Source organism: Chlorocebus sabaeus, chromosome 12 (assembly GCF_047675955.1).
Source record: "Chlorocebus sabaeus isolate Y175 chromosome 12, mChlSab1.0.hap1, whole genome shotgun sequence".
Taxonomy (NCBI): Eukaryota; Metazoa; Chordata; class Mammalia; order Primates; family Cercopithecidae; genus Chlorocebus; species Chlorocebus sabaeus.
This window is the reverse complement of record NC_132915.1, coordinates 80,617,827-80,631,374: the sequence shown is the minus strand read 5'-3', so window position 1 is coordinate 80,631,374 and position 13,548 is coordinate 80,617,827. Positions and strand designations below refer to the sequence as shown.

At 37.0% G+C, this 13,548-nt stretch overlaps 1 protein-coding gene across 2 annotated transcripts in view; it reads right to left on the bottom strand.

Annotated features, from left to right (window-relative positions):
- MUSK (muscle associated receptor tyrosine kinase) overlaps positions 1-13,548 on the bottom strand; it is a 135,946-nt gene that overhangs the window by 107,474 nt on the left and 14,924 nt on the right. For both annotated transcript variants that reach the window (XM_073021836.1, XM_073021835.1), the window contains exons 3-4: positions 10,225-10,376; positions 3,091-3,218 (exon numbers count right to left, since the gene is read on the bottom strand). In XM_073021836.1, coding sequence (XP_072877937.1) covers positions 3,091-3,218; positions 10,225-10,376 — 280 coding nt within the window. The remainder of the gene's footprint in view (positions 1-3,090; positions 3,219-10,224; positions 10,377-13,548) is intronic.

Below are 13,548 nucleotides of genomic sequence, written 5' to 3'. Positions count from 1 at the left end.
CTTTGGTCAGTATGGCCATTTTCACAATATTGATTCTTCCTATCCATGAGCATGGTAAGTTCTTCCATTTGTTTGTGTCCTCTTTTATTTCACTGAGAGTGGTTTGTAGTTCTCCTTGAAGAAGTCCTTTACATCCCTTGTAAGTTGTATTCCTAGGTATTTTATTCTCTTTGATGCTATTGTGAATGGGAGTTCATTCATGATTTGGCTCTCTGTCTGTCTGTTACTGGTATATAAGAATGCTTGTGATTTTTGCACATTGATTTTGTATCCTGAGACTTTGCTGAAGTTGCTGATCAGCTTAAGGAGATTTTGGGCTGAGACGATAGGGTTTTCTAAATATATAATCATGTCATCTGTAAACAGGGACAGTTTGAATTCTTCTTTTCCTAACTGAATACCCTTTATTTCTTTCTCTTGTGTGATTGCCCTAGCCAGAACTTCCACCACAATGTTGAATAGGAGTGGTAAGAGAGGGCATCCTTGTCTTGTGCCAGTTTTCAAAGGGAATTTTTCCAGTTTTTGCCCATTCAGTATGATATTGACTGTGGGTTTATCATAAATAGCTCTTATGATTTTGAGATACGTTCCATCAATACCAAATTTATTGAGAGTTTTTAGCATGAAGGGCTGTTGAATTTTGTCAAAGGCCTTTTCTGCATCTATTGAGATAATCATGTGGTTTTTGTCTTTTTGTCTTTAGTTCTGTTTATATGCTGGACTACGTTTATATGCTTTTTGTCTTTGGTTCTCTTTGTATGCTGGATTATGCTTATTGATTTGCATATGTTGAACCAGCCTTCCATCCCAGGATAAAGCCCACTTGATCATGGTGGATAAGCTTTTTGATGTGCTGCTGGATTCAGTTTGCCAGTATTTTATTGAGGATTTTTGCATCGATGTTCATTGGGGATATTGGTCTAAAATTCTCTTTTTTTGTTGTGTCTCTGTCAGGCTTTGTTATCAGGATGATGTTGGCCTCATAAAATGACTGAGGGAGGATTCTCTCTTTTTCTATTGATTGGAATCGTTTACAAAGGAATGCTACCAGCTCTCCTTGTACCTCTGGTAGAATTTGACTGTAAATCCGTCTGGTCCTGGACTTTTTTTGGTTGGTAGGTTATGAATTATTGCCTTAATTTCAGAGCCTGCTATTGGTCTATTCAGGGATTCAACTTCTTCTTGGTTTAGTCTTGGGAGAGTGTAAGTGTCCAGGAAATTATCCATTTCTTCCAGGCTTTCTAGTTTATTTGTGTAGAGGTGTTTTTAGTATTCTCTGATGGTAGTTTGTATTTCTGTGGGGTTGGTGGTGATATCCCCTTTATCATTTTTTATTGTGTCTGTTTGATTCTTCTCTCTTTTCTTCTTTATTAGTCTTGCTAGTGGTCTATCAATTTTGTTGATCTTTTCAAAAAACCAGCTCCTGGATTCATTGATTTTTTGGAGGGTTTTTTGTGTCTCTATCTCCTTCAGTTCTGCTCTGATCTTAGTTATTTCTTGCCTTCTGCTAGCTTTTGAATGTGTTTGCTCTTGCTTCTCTAGTTCTTTTAATTGTGATGTTAGGGTGTCAATTTTAGATCTTTCCAGCTTTCTCTTGTGGGCATTTAGTGCTATAAATTTCCCTCCACACACTGCTTTTAATGTGTCCCAGAGATTCTGGTATGTTGTATCTTTGTTCTCATTGATTTCAAAGAACATCTTTATTTCTGCCTTCATTTCATTATGTACCCAGTAGTCATTCAGGAGCAGGTTGTTCAGTTTCCATGTAATTGAGTTGTTTTGATTGAGTTTCTTAGTCCTGAGTTCTAGTTTGATTGCACTGTGGTCTGAGAGATAGTTTGCTATAATTTCTGTTCTTGTACATTTGCTGAGGAGTGCTTTACTTCCAACTATGTGGTCAATTTTGGAATAAGTGTGATGTGGTGCTGAGAAGAATGTATATTCTGTTGATTTGGGGTGGAGAGTTCTGTAGATGTCCATTAGATCCACTTGGTGCAGAGTTGAGTTCAATTCCTGGATATCCTTGTTAACTTTCTGTCTCGTTGATCTGTCTAATGTTGACAGTGGGGTTTTAAAGTCTCCCATTATTATTGTATGGGAGTCTAAGTCTCTTTGTAAGTCTCTAAAGACTTGCTTTATGAATCTGGGTGCTCCTGTATTGGGTGCATATATATTTAGGATAGTTAGCTCTTCCTGATGAATTGATCCCTTTACCATTATGTAATGACCTTCTTTGTCTCTTTTGATCTTTGACGGTTTAAAGTCTGTTTTATCAGAACTAGAATTGTAACCCCTGCTTTTTTTTGTTTTCCATTTGCTTGGAAGATCTTCCTCCATCCCTTTAGCTTGGGCCCATGTGTGTCTCTGCATGTGAGATGGTTCTCCTGAATACAGCAAACTGATGGGTCTTGACTCTTTATCCAGTTTGCCAGTCTGTGTCTTTTAATTGGACCATTTAGTCCATTTACATTTAAGGTTAATATTGTTACGTGCGAACTTGATCGTGTCATTATGATATTAGCTGGTTATTTTGTTCATTAGTTGATGCAGTTTCTTCCTAGCATCGATGGACTTTACATTTTGGCATATTTTTGTAATGGCTGGTACCGGTTGTTCCTTTCCATGTTTAGTGCTTCCTTCAGGATCTCTTGTAGGGCAGGCCTGGTGGTGACAAATTTCTAAGCATTTGCTTGTCTGTAAAGGATTTTATTTCTCCTTCACTGATGAAGCTTAGTTTGGCTGGATATGAAATTCTTGGTTTAAAATTCTTTTCTTTAAGAATGTTGAATATTGGCCCTCACTCCCTTCTGGCTTGTAGAGTTTCTGGCAAGAGATCTGCTGTTAGTCTGATGAGCGTCCCTTTGTTCTATCTTTAACATTATTGGATCCTATTTCTTTTTTTTCCTAGTCAGACCCAAATGAAATGCCATACAGTTTGCATATATGCAAACAGAAATATTTACATTTGGTTGAAATGTACATGGAAACTATTTTATATTAGAAGTTTGTAAGTGTGTAACTGAGTATGTAAAGAAATGTTATATTTTAAAATACATTTTATATACATGTTTTAACATCACAACCACTTACCCTGAGAGGGCTGTCTCCCTTTATCCAAGACACTGATGGTTTGGGATTACCCATTGTAGTACATGGTAGGACTGCTTTTAATCCCTCTATTATTTTCACATTTATGGGAGGACGAGTTATTTTAGGTTCTAAAAAGAAATGAAAATTCAAAATAAATAAGGCAACATAGCTTTATTAAACCTAGAGTTTCTAACTTTCAATTTAATTCTAAATATCTGTTTTAAGAATCATTTGAGGCATGTTACATTAAAAAATTCACCAAATGCTAAGACGGTTTTCTTCAGTAGATATCAAACAGAAATCAGTTTAGAAACACTTGGTTGTCTCTGCTTTATTAGAATCTTACTAGCAAAACACAAATTTATGAAAAATATTAAGAGTGTGAAGTTACCATAGCAGTCTTCATTTTAAAAGATAGTTAATAAAAGCCGATTAACATAGGCTGTCACCATAGCAATTCAACATTATTTAACTCATACTGATAGACATAAAACATTTAAAAAGAAAATTTTGGTATAACTATATTCTTATATAGTTATAAATTATGACCTATTTTCCCTTGTGCTTCCATCTTAATTTGACTATTAAATTTGATGATTATTAATTAAATACATTCATTCTCTAGAAAGTAAATCAGATATTATTATATTAACAATCAGAAGAAATTCTCTCATACAATTTGGGGGGGACTCAATTCTGTAAAGCAAACATGTAATTTACTGTTCAAACACTCTTAATCTTTCAGAAGAAATAGTTTACACCAGTTAATTTTTATTCTGAAATATGAAATTTTCAAAGAAAGTTATTAAATCTCATATACAAAAGAATTGATAAGTTCAGGGTGCCAGTTATTTTAGTACTATTCATAAAATAGTTAAAACTACATTTATGTCCTTAGGAATTTTATGCTACAGATACAGAGGGGTCTTGGCAAGAAAGACTACTGAGAAATGGATACATTTTATTTCTTGCAGGACATGTGCCATAACCAATTTGTTGTTTTGACAAAGGAAAGCATAAAATAAGGACTTTTTTTCCTTCTAATTCAATGAGAGGGAGAGGAGTGGGGGCTTTGATGTTGTTGGTAGTAAGAGGTATTTGCAAAGCCTTCATGATCTGTTGGTTTTTTATTTATTTTTATTTATTTATTTATTTATTTATTTATTTATTTATTTTTTTGAGATGGAGTCTGGCTGTGTCACCCAGGCTGGAGTGAAGTGGCACAATCTCAGCCCACTGCAAGCTCCGCCTCCTGGGTTCACGCCATTCTCCTGCCTCAGCTTCCCGAGGAGCTGGGACAGGAGGCACCCGCCACCCATGCCCGGCTAATTTGTTTGTTTGTTTTTTATTTTTTTTTGTATTTTTAGTTGAGACGGGGTTTCGCCCTGTTAGTGAGGATGATCTCGATCTCCTGACCTCGTGATCTGCCCACCTCGGCCTCCCAAAGTGCTGGGATTCCTGTTGGTTTTTAATCTAAGCATTTACTGCCATTTAGAGTTGCTGTGGCCCTGTGTTATAGCAAAAATACAAGGAAGACTTTAAAATAGGAAAATAACAACTTTATTACTTTGCCTGCTATCTATAGCACACAACTCTCCTTCTAATAAAGTGTAAATACCTACATTTAGATACAGTACTAGCCAGGTTCCTCAATTGTGAGTTGTATTGTCATACAGTTGCTGGGAAAAACTTAGCTTAGCACTTGATATTCCTATGACAGTCAAATAAAGTGGTATCTGTGCCTTCCATGGGTTCCCTGAACAAGATCTCTATGGTAAACCTGAGGCACAGATAATGTCTTAGGTAAAGACCTTAGGTTAAAGCAAAAAACTCCTATCTTCTCAGTGACATGACATGATGTCTTGGTCATCTGTTAGGTGAGGAGTGGGGAATCCTCTTTTGGGAAATTGAATATGAAGTCAACTAGGAATGACTAGAGTATTGACGCATAGCCATGGATCCCCACTGTAAGGGAACATGATTCAGGGTGGAGTCATAAGTACTGACCAATAAGAACTGGTCACCTTAAAGCAGAGTCCTGAAAGTATCCTGCTGTGCCAGCATTGAGACTTCAGCTGATGGACCATTAGGAATTTAGGGGACGGAGTTCTTCGGGGGAGGCTTAAGAGAGCTGGAGTAGTGATAGGGGTTGGGGGATCTTGGGAGCCTTAAAAAATAGGTCTTCCCAAGAAGTATGGAAGCATTCCAAAATTTTAGCAATTGGAACGGCCACACTGGTGTATATCCACATGAATGGATGAGATCTCCAAAAGGAGAGGTTGGAAAAAACAAGACAAGAGAAGGGGATTTAGTATAGAACCCAAATAAAGAATATTTGGGCCAGAGAGAATACGTAAAACATTCAAAAGAAAGGTAGTGTCACAAAGTAAGGAAATACTTGAATGTGTTTCATCCTCAGAATCAAGTCTTCATTATTTAGCAAATGAGAGCATTCCAACTTCCTTATTGTATTTCTTACTGCTCCGCATACTGAAGGGAAGCCTGCGTATAGGCAGATCCCCACCTACTTACGCACAGTAAGTACCAAATCAGTATTCCATGAAGTCCTGCTATTCCCACCAGCTTTTTATCCTAATTAACTGAAGACTCCATGTATATTTATGACCAAAAAATAAAAGATCAATTGAGAAAAATTGTAAACATAAAAGGATGGAATCGAAACAAAATCAATGTTTTTTTCTGAAGGAAATAAAATGCAGGGAAAAAAAGAAAATGTCTTTTTAAAAGATGCACTAGTGATATCCTCAGAAGCTTAAGTGAATATTGTATCATACAAGTGAGTTTGTTATAAAAACAGAGCCATCAAGGAAATTCTTAGAAATGGAAAATATAGTTTTTAAGACCAAAACACTCAGAATGACAAAACAGTCATACCAGAGACCACATTCATAATATGAAGGAAAAGTAAAAGGAATCTTCAAGAGAATAGAATATCAAGACGTGCAGAAAATATGAGGAGAACTAGATGTACCATATGACCCAGCCATCCCATTACTGGGTATATACCCAAAGGATTATAAATTATGCTGCTATAAGGACACATGCACACGTATGTTTATTGCAGCACTATTCACAATAGCAAAGACTTGGAATCAACCCAAATGTCCATCAGTGACAGATTGGATTAAGAAAATGTGGCACATATACACCATGGAATATTATGCAGCCATAAAAAAGGATGAGTTTGTGTCCTTTGTAGGGACATGGATGCAGCTGGAAACCATCATTCTTAGCAAACTATCACAAGAACAGAAAACCAAACACCGCATGTTCTCACTCGTAGGTGGGAACTGAACAATGAGATCACTTGGACTCGGGAAGGGGAACATCACACACCGGGGCCTATCATGGGGAGGGGGGAGGGGGGAGGGATTGCATTGGGAGTTATACCTGATGTAAATGACGAGTTGATGGGTGCAGCACACCAACATGGCACAAGTATACATATGTAGCAAACCTGCACGTTGTGCACATGTACCCTACAACTTGAAGTTTAATAATAATAAATAAATTAAATATATATATATAAAAAATAAAAAAAATAAAAAAAAATAAAAAAAAAGAAAAATTTAAAGTCATAGAGAAAGAAAAAAGAAAAAAAATAGAGAAAATGTACCTGATTTTCAAAAAAGCTTTGGTCTTTAGATCAAAAAGGCCCACCTAGGCTGGGTGCAGTGGCTCACTCCTGTAATCTCGATACTTTGGGAGGCCAAGGTGGGAGGATCATTTGAGCACAGGAGTTCAAGACCAGCCTGTGCAACATAGTGAGAACTTATCTCTACCAAAAAAAGTAAATAAGTAAATAAATAAAATTAGCCTGGCATGGTGGCTCATGCCTGTAGTCCTAGCTACTTGGGAGGCTGAAGCAGGAGGATTGCTTTAGCCTGAGCAGTCAAGGCTGCAGTGAACCATGATCACATCACTGCACTACAGCCTGAGTTACAGAGTGAGATCTTGTCTCGAAAGAAAACAAAACAAAACAAAAACAAAAGAAACAAACAAAGGAAAAACAAGGCTCACTCAGAACTGAGTAGGAATAATTCTTAAAAATATACCTAACATATTCTTGTGAATTTGTGAAATTTATGAACTCTAGAAATAAGAAGAAAAATCCTAAACTTTTTAAGAGAGACATCAGATTTACCTGTAAAGAAATAAGAAAAAGACTTCTCATTCGCAACAGAGAATTACCTACTAAAACTAAAGAAAGGGGCTTTTAAAATTCTGATTCTGCACACAGCAAAATTATTATCCAACAATGCAAGCAAAATGAAGACTTCCAAACATGCAAAAATTCAGGAAATATTTTACGTCTTCACTCTCTGAAAAAAGTACCTAATGATTTCCTCCAGCAAAATAACAAACGATAAGAAATAAACGATGAAAGACAAAAACGCAAAAACTAAAAATAAATGTCCCAAGTAGATCTAAATTCCTCTAATTTGTGTGGTGCCAGTATGTATGGTTATAAGAGTGTCAGAGAAGAGAAGATGAAGGTTACATCATTGTAAGATTGACAGTTTGCAAGTAGCAGATGTTTACAGGACAGGAGACCATGAGATTTAAAGATGCTGGTAAGGCAGTGTTTCTTACCACCAGGTAGTAGAAAGAACTAAGTATGGAAGGAAATAAAAGCCCCATTGGGGAGTCAATGGAAAGGAGAACAGAGAGGAATCAAGGTAAGAGAACTTGATGATGTTGGTGATGCTGATGTTGTATAGCAAGAGTAGGAGAATGAGAGAGACTGAGACACTGTTGTTAGCTGAGAAGGAGACAATGGAAGTTTATGCCCACAAACTCTACTTGAAGGCAAGTCATGAGTATGGGAAACTGTTTTGCTCATCTAGCAAGGCTAGATCAAAAAATGTCCATGATCAGAGAGTGATGTACTGGAGCTGAAGATTTTAAATGCAGACTACTTCCAGGGGGTGACAAGGCCAAGAATGAATCATCGATTGGGTAGGCTGATAAAGAGTTCACACAGACAGGCTCATGACTGTAATCCCAGCACTTTGGGAAACCAAGGCAAGCAGATTACTCGAGATTAGGAGTTCAAGACTGGCCTGACCAACTTGGCGAAACTCTGACTCTACCAAAAATACAAAAACTAGCTGGGTGTGGTGGCACATGCCTGTAATCCCAGCTACTTGGGAGGCTGGGGCAGGAGAATTGCTTGAACTTAGGAGGCAGAGGTTGCAGTAAGCCATGATCACATCACTGTACTCCAGCCTGAGTGAGACTCCGTCTCAAAAAAAATATATATTTATATATTATGTATATATATTTATATATATGTATGAAATATATATTTAAATATATATATATAAAACAAAAAAAACAGTTAACACAAACAACCTAAGTACCCATTAATGATAGACTGGATAAAGAAAATGTGGTACATATACACCATGGAATACTATGCAGCCATAAAATGGAATGAGATCATGTCCTTTGCGAGGACATGGAAGGAGTTGGAAGCCGTCATCCTCAGTAAACTAATGCAGGAACAGAAAATCAAACACTGCATGTTCTCACTTACAAGTGGGAGTTCACGATGGGAACACATGAACACATGGGGGGAAACAGCACACACTGGGGCCTGTCGGGGGTCTTGGTGTGAGGAGGGAGAGCATCATGAAGAATAGAATGGATGCTAGGCTTAATACCTAGGTGATGGGATGATCTGTGCAATATACCACCATGGCACATGTTTGCCTATGTAAAACACCTGCACATTCTGCAGATGTACCCCTGAACTCAAAATGAAAGTTAAAAAAATAAAACCACTATTCCTCGTAAACTACTACATATATGTGTGTACATATAGTACATATAGATTAAAAGTATGGGCCTTAAAATTGAAAAAAAAAACCGACAAACATCACTGCATTTGTGGAGGTCAAGGAGTTGTGAGAATTAAGTGGTTAGTGGTTCTATTTCATGGCTGTTAAAATTTCTTAGGGTGATTACAGGAGTAGAGATAGATAGAATAGTAAGCCTGGAATTAAATTTTGTAATAAATATGGGGAAGTGCCTAGATTATTAGATGACATGATGAATACAGTTAGAGAAAAGATAGATCAGAATGGCATTGGCATAAGCACTCATCAGAGGAAAGATTTTGTATAGGAATACAAAATAGAATGGTTTAAAAGCAACATTGAGGGCTGAGAGATTACCTTGTAGACATGAAGTGGGGAAAATAGGACAGCTTCCATTGAAGCAGAAAATCACTCTGAAGATTATCAACTTTGAAATAAGGAAAAAGGGTAGTAGTGTCTGCAAAGAGGTTAGAAATAAAAAGGTATAACTTATACCTGATGTAAATGACGAGTTGATGGGTGCTGACGAGTTGATTGGTGCGGCACACCAACATGGCACAAGTATGCATATGTAATAAAACTACATGTTGTGCACATGTACCCTAGAACTTAAAGTATAATAAGAAAAAAAAACAAAAAGAAATAAAAAGGTGTTTGGTTGTGTTTCACAGATGTAGGGTAAGGGATTTAGAGGAAGGTTTCCTGGTGGAAGAATTCAGGGTGGAAGTCAGGAGATGTGTGAAGTTAAGAAAATGGGAGAGGACAGAGAATTGAGAGGCTTGCCTTAGGGTAGTGGCTGATGGCAGGTATAAGAGGTGTGGAATTAACTGGCCTCAGGGTTGTGCTTGAACTTCAAGTTGTCTCACTGCTGAATCACCAGGCTTGAGAAAATCTCTATTTACTGACTGTTCTAAAGTGTACCAAGTCAGGGTAGGCGCAGTGGCTCAAGCCTGTAATCCTAGCACTTTGGGAGGCCAAGGTAGGCGGATCACCTGAGGTCAGGAGTTCCAGACCAGCCTGTCCAACATAGTAAAACCCCATATCTTCTAAAAATAGAAAAATTACCCAGGTGTGGTGGCATGCAACTGTAGTGCCAGCTACTCAGGAGCCTGAGGCAGGAGAATCACTTGAACCCAGGAGGTCGAGGTTGCAGTAAACCGAGATCACGCCACTGCACTCCAGCCTGGGCAACAGTGAGACTCTGTCTCAAAAAAATATATAAAAAATAAATAAATAACTAAGTGTACCAAGTCAACTTTCAAATCAATAGACGAATCTCTTTCCCACTCACTCATCTTCACTTGCAGGGCTCCACAACTCTCCACAGCTCCTCCCACACCATTGTTGGCCGTGCAGCAGTAAATGCCATCATCACTGTCTTCCACACTCAGGATGGTGAGGAGCTGACCATTCTCCCGGATGCTGTACCGGGTGTCAAAGAGCCTGCAGGTCACAGGGAAAAATGACAGATTAGTGCTTCATCTGTGATTTTTTTGCTATGATTAACTTATCAAACTGATGAATTGTTAATGAGGAAGTAGAATAAAGGTGAGAGGAAACTTGAGTGAGTTCTGAATAATAGAATAACCTTACTTGGTAATATAAAGCTAACATTATATTCTCATCTTTCTTAGGCTCCAATAGTCAAAGTACCATAGTCCTTCAAAAACACTTTCAAAGGGTGATGCCCACTGATAAGACAAAATGTAAAGTTTACTTTATTCAGGAAAGCATATAAAACCAAGATACAGGGGTCTTCTCTCAATAATTTCTGGGAAGTAGCAGCTATTAATAGATAATGAACATGCATATGTATAAATACAATGAACAGAAAGAGTTAATTATTTGTAGAAGTAACTAATGATTAGTTGAATATTCATTCTTTCATTAAACAATTACTTATTACTTACTGAATGCTAACAAGTGCCAGGCACACTTCTAGTTACTTGGGATATATAAGGAAGGAAAAGAATTTCAAACAACAAAAATATATGCTTTACATATATTATCTATTTAATTATAAGCACACCATTTGTTGAGAAGGGAATTAGGGCAATAGAAAGAAATAGGAAGAGAAGCAGCAATGTAAAAGAGAGTTTCTTTTAACCAAATAAGATTTTTTTAATGCCAAATGCGTGTGGTAAGCAGAGTAACACTCCCACAAAGGTTCTTGTTTTAATCACCAAAATCTGTCAATATGTTACCTTATTTTGCAGATGTTAGGAATCCTAAAATGGAGTATTCTGGACTATTCAAGTGGGCCCTGTGTGATAATAAGTATCCTTAAAAGATGGAAGAAGGAGGCAGATTGATAAAGGGAGGTACGACAATGGAGGCAGAGGTCAGAGTAGTGCCATTGCTAGCATTATAAATGGAGTATGGGGCCAAGGAATGCAGGTGGCCTCTAGAAGCTAGGAAAGGCAAGAAATCAGATTCTTCCCTAGAGTCTCCAGAAGGAACTCAGCCATGCCAACACTGACTTTAGCCCAGAGAGATTTATTTCATACTTGTGACCTCCAGAACGATAACATAGTATGTTTATGTTGTTTTAGACCACTAAGTTTGTGGTAATTTGTTACAGCAAGAATAAGAAATAAATACAGGTTTTGGTACCTGAAAGTGTGGTGCTGCTGCAATAAATACCTAAACATGTGGATATGGCTTTGAAATTGAGGAATAGTTAGAACTGAGAAAAATTTGAAAAGCGTGCTAGAAAAAGCCTGCATTTCCTCAAACAGACTGTTAATAGAAATATGTGTGTTAATGATTCTGCTCCTGAGGAATTGGAAGGAAGAGAGTTGAATGGTAGAGAAAATCTAAATCATCTTAAAGAATACCCAAATTATCATGAACAGACTGTTGGTAGAAATATGTATGTTCAAAGCACTACTGGTGAGGACTTGGGTGGAAATGAGGAGCATGTTACTAGGAAAGGAAGAAAAGGGGATCCTTGTTATGCAGGACAGAGAACTTAGCTGAATAGTGTCCTGCAGTTATGTGGAAAACAAAACTTGTGAATGATGAACTCAGATATTTAACTGAGGAAATTTCTAAGCAATGTGTCGAAGCTGTGGCCTCATTTCTTTTTGCTGGTTGTAGTAAAATTCAAGAGGAAAAGATAAGTGGGAAAAACTGCTAAGCAAAAAATGAACCAGGACTTGATGATTTGGGATTATCAGCCTATCCAGATTGCACAAAATACTAGAAAACCAAATTCAACAATACATTAGAAAGATCATCTGTCATGACCAACTGGAGTTTATCCCTGGGATACAAGGATAGTTCAACATATGCAAATCAATCAATGTGATACATCATATCAACAGATAAAGGGTAAGAAACATATGGTCATTTCAATATATGATGAAAAAGCATTTGATAAAAATTCAGCATCCCTTCGTGACAAAAATCCTCAAAAATTAGATGGAAAATGCCTCAGAATAATAAAAGCCATATACGACAGACCCACAGCCAGTATCATACTGAATGGGGAAAAACTGAAAGCCTTTCCTCTAATCTGGAATGCAACAAGGATGCCCGCTGTCACCACTGTTACTCAAAACAGTCCTGGAAGTCCTACCTAGAGCAATCAGACAAGAGAAAGATATTAAGGGCCATCCAAATTGGATGGGAAGAAATATCTTTTTTACAGATGATATGCTCTTATATTTGGAAAAGCTTAGACTCCACAGAAAACTATTAGAACTGATAAATTCAGCGAAGTTGCAGGATACAAAAATCAACATACAAAAATCAGTAACATTTGTATATGCCAACAATGAACAATATGAAAAATAAATTTTAAAATAATCCTATTTACAATAGCCACACATAAAATTAAATAGGAATTAATCAAAGAAGTAAAAGATCTCTATAATGAAAACTGTAAGACACCAATGAAAGAAATTCATGAGGACACCAAAAAATGGAAAAATATTCCATATTAATAGATTGGAATAATCAATATTATTAAAATGTCTATACTACTGAAAGCAATCTATAGATTCCATGCAATTCCTATCAAAATACCAATGGTATTCTTCACAGAAATAGAAAAAAAAATCCTAAAATTTATGTGGAACCATGAAAGGCCCAGAATAGCCAAAAGAAAAATGAAAAAAAACTGGAGGAATCACATTGCCTTACTTCAAATCATACTACAGAGCTAGAGTAACCAAAACAGCATGGTACTTGCATCAAAAGAGACACATAGACCAATGGGACAAAAATGGAGAACCCAGAAATAAATTCATGCACCTACAGTGAACTCATTTTCAACAAAGGTACCAAGAACATACACTGAGAAAAAGTCTCTTCAGTAAATGATGTGTGGAAAAGTGGATTTCCATGTATGGAAGAATGAAGCTAGACCCCTATCTCTCTCCATATACAAAAATCAAATCAAAATGGATTAAAGACTTAAATCTAAGACTTCAAACTATGAAACTACTACAAGAAAACATTTGGGAAACTCTCCAGGACATTGGTCTGGGCAAAAATTTCTTGAGCAATATCCACAAGCACAGGCAACCAAAACAAAAATGGACAAATGAGATCACATCAAGTTAAAAGGCCTTCTGCACAGCAAAGGATACAATAAACGAAGTGAAGAGAC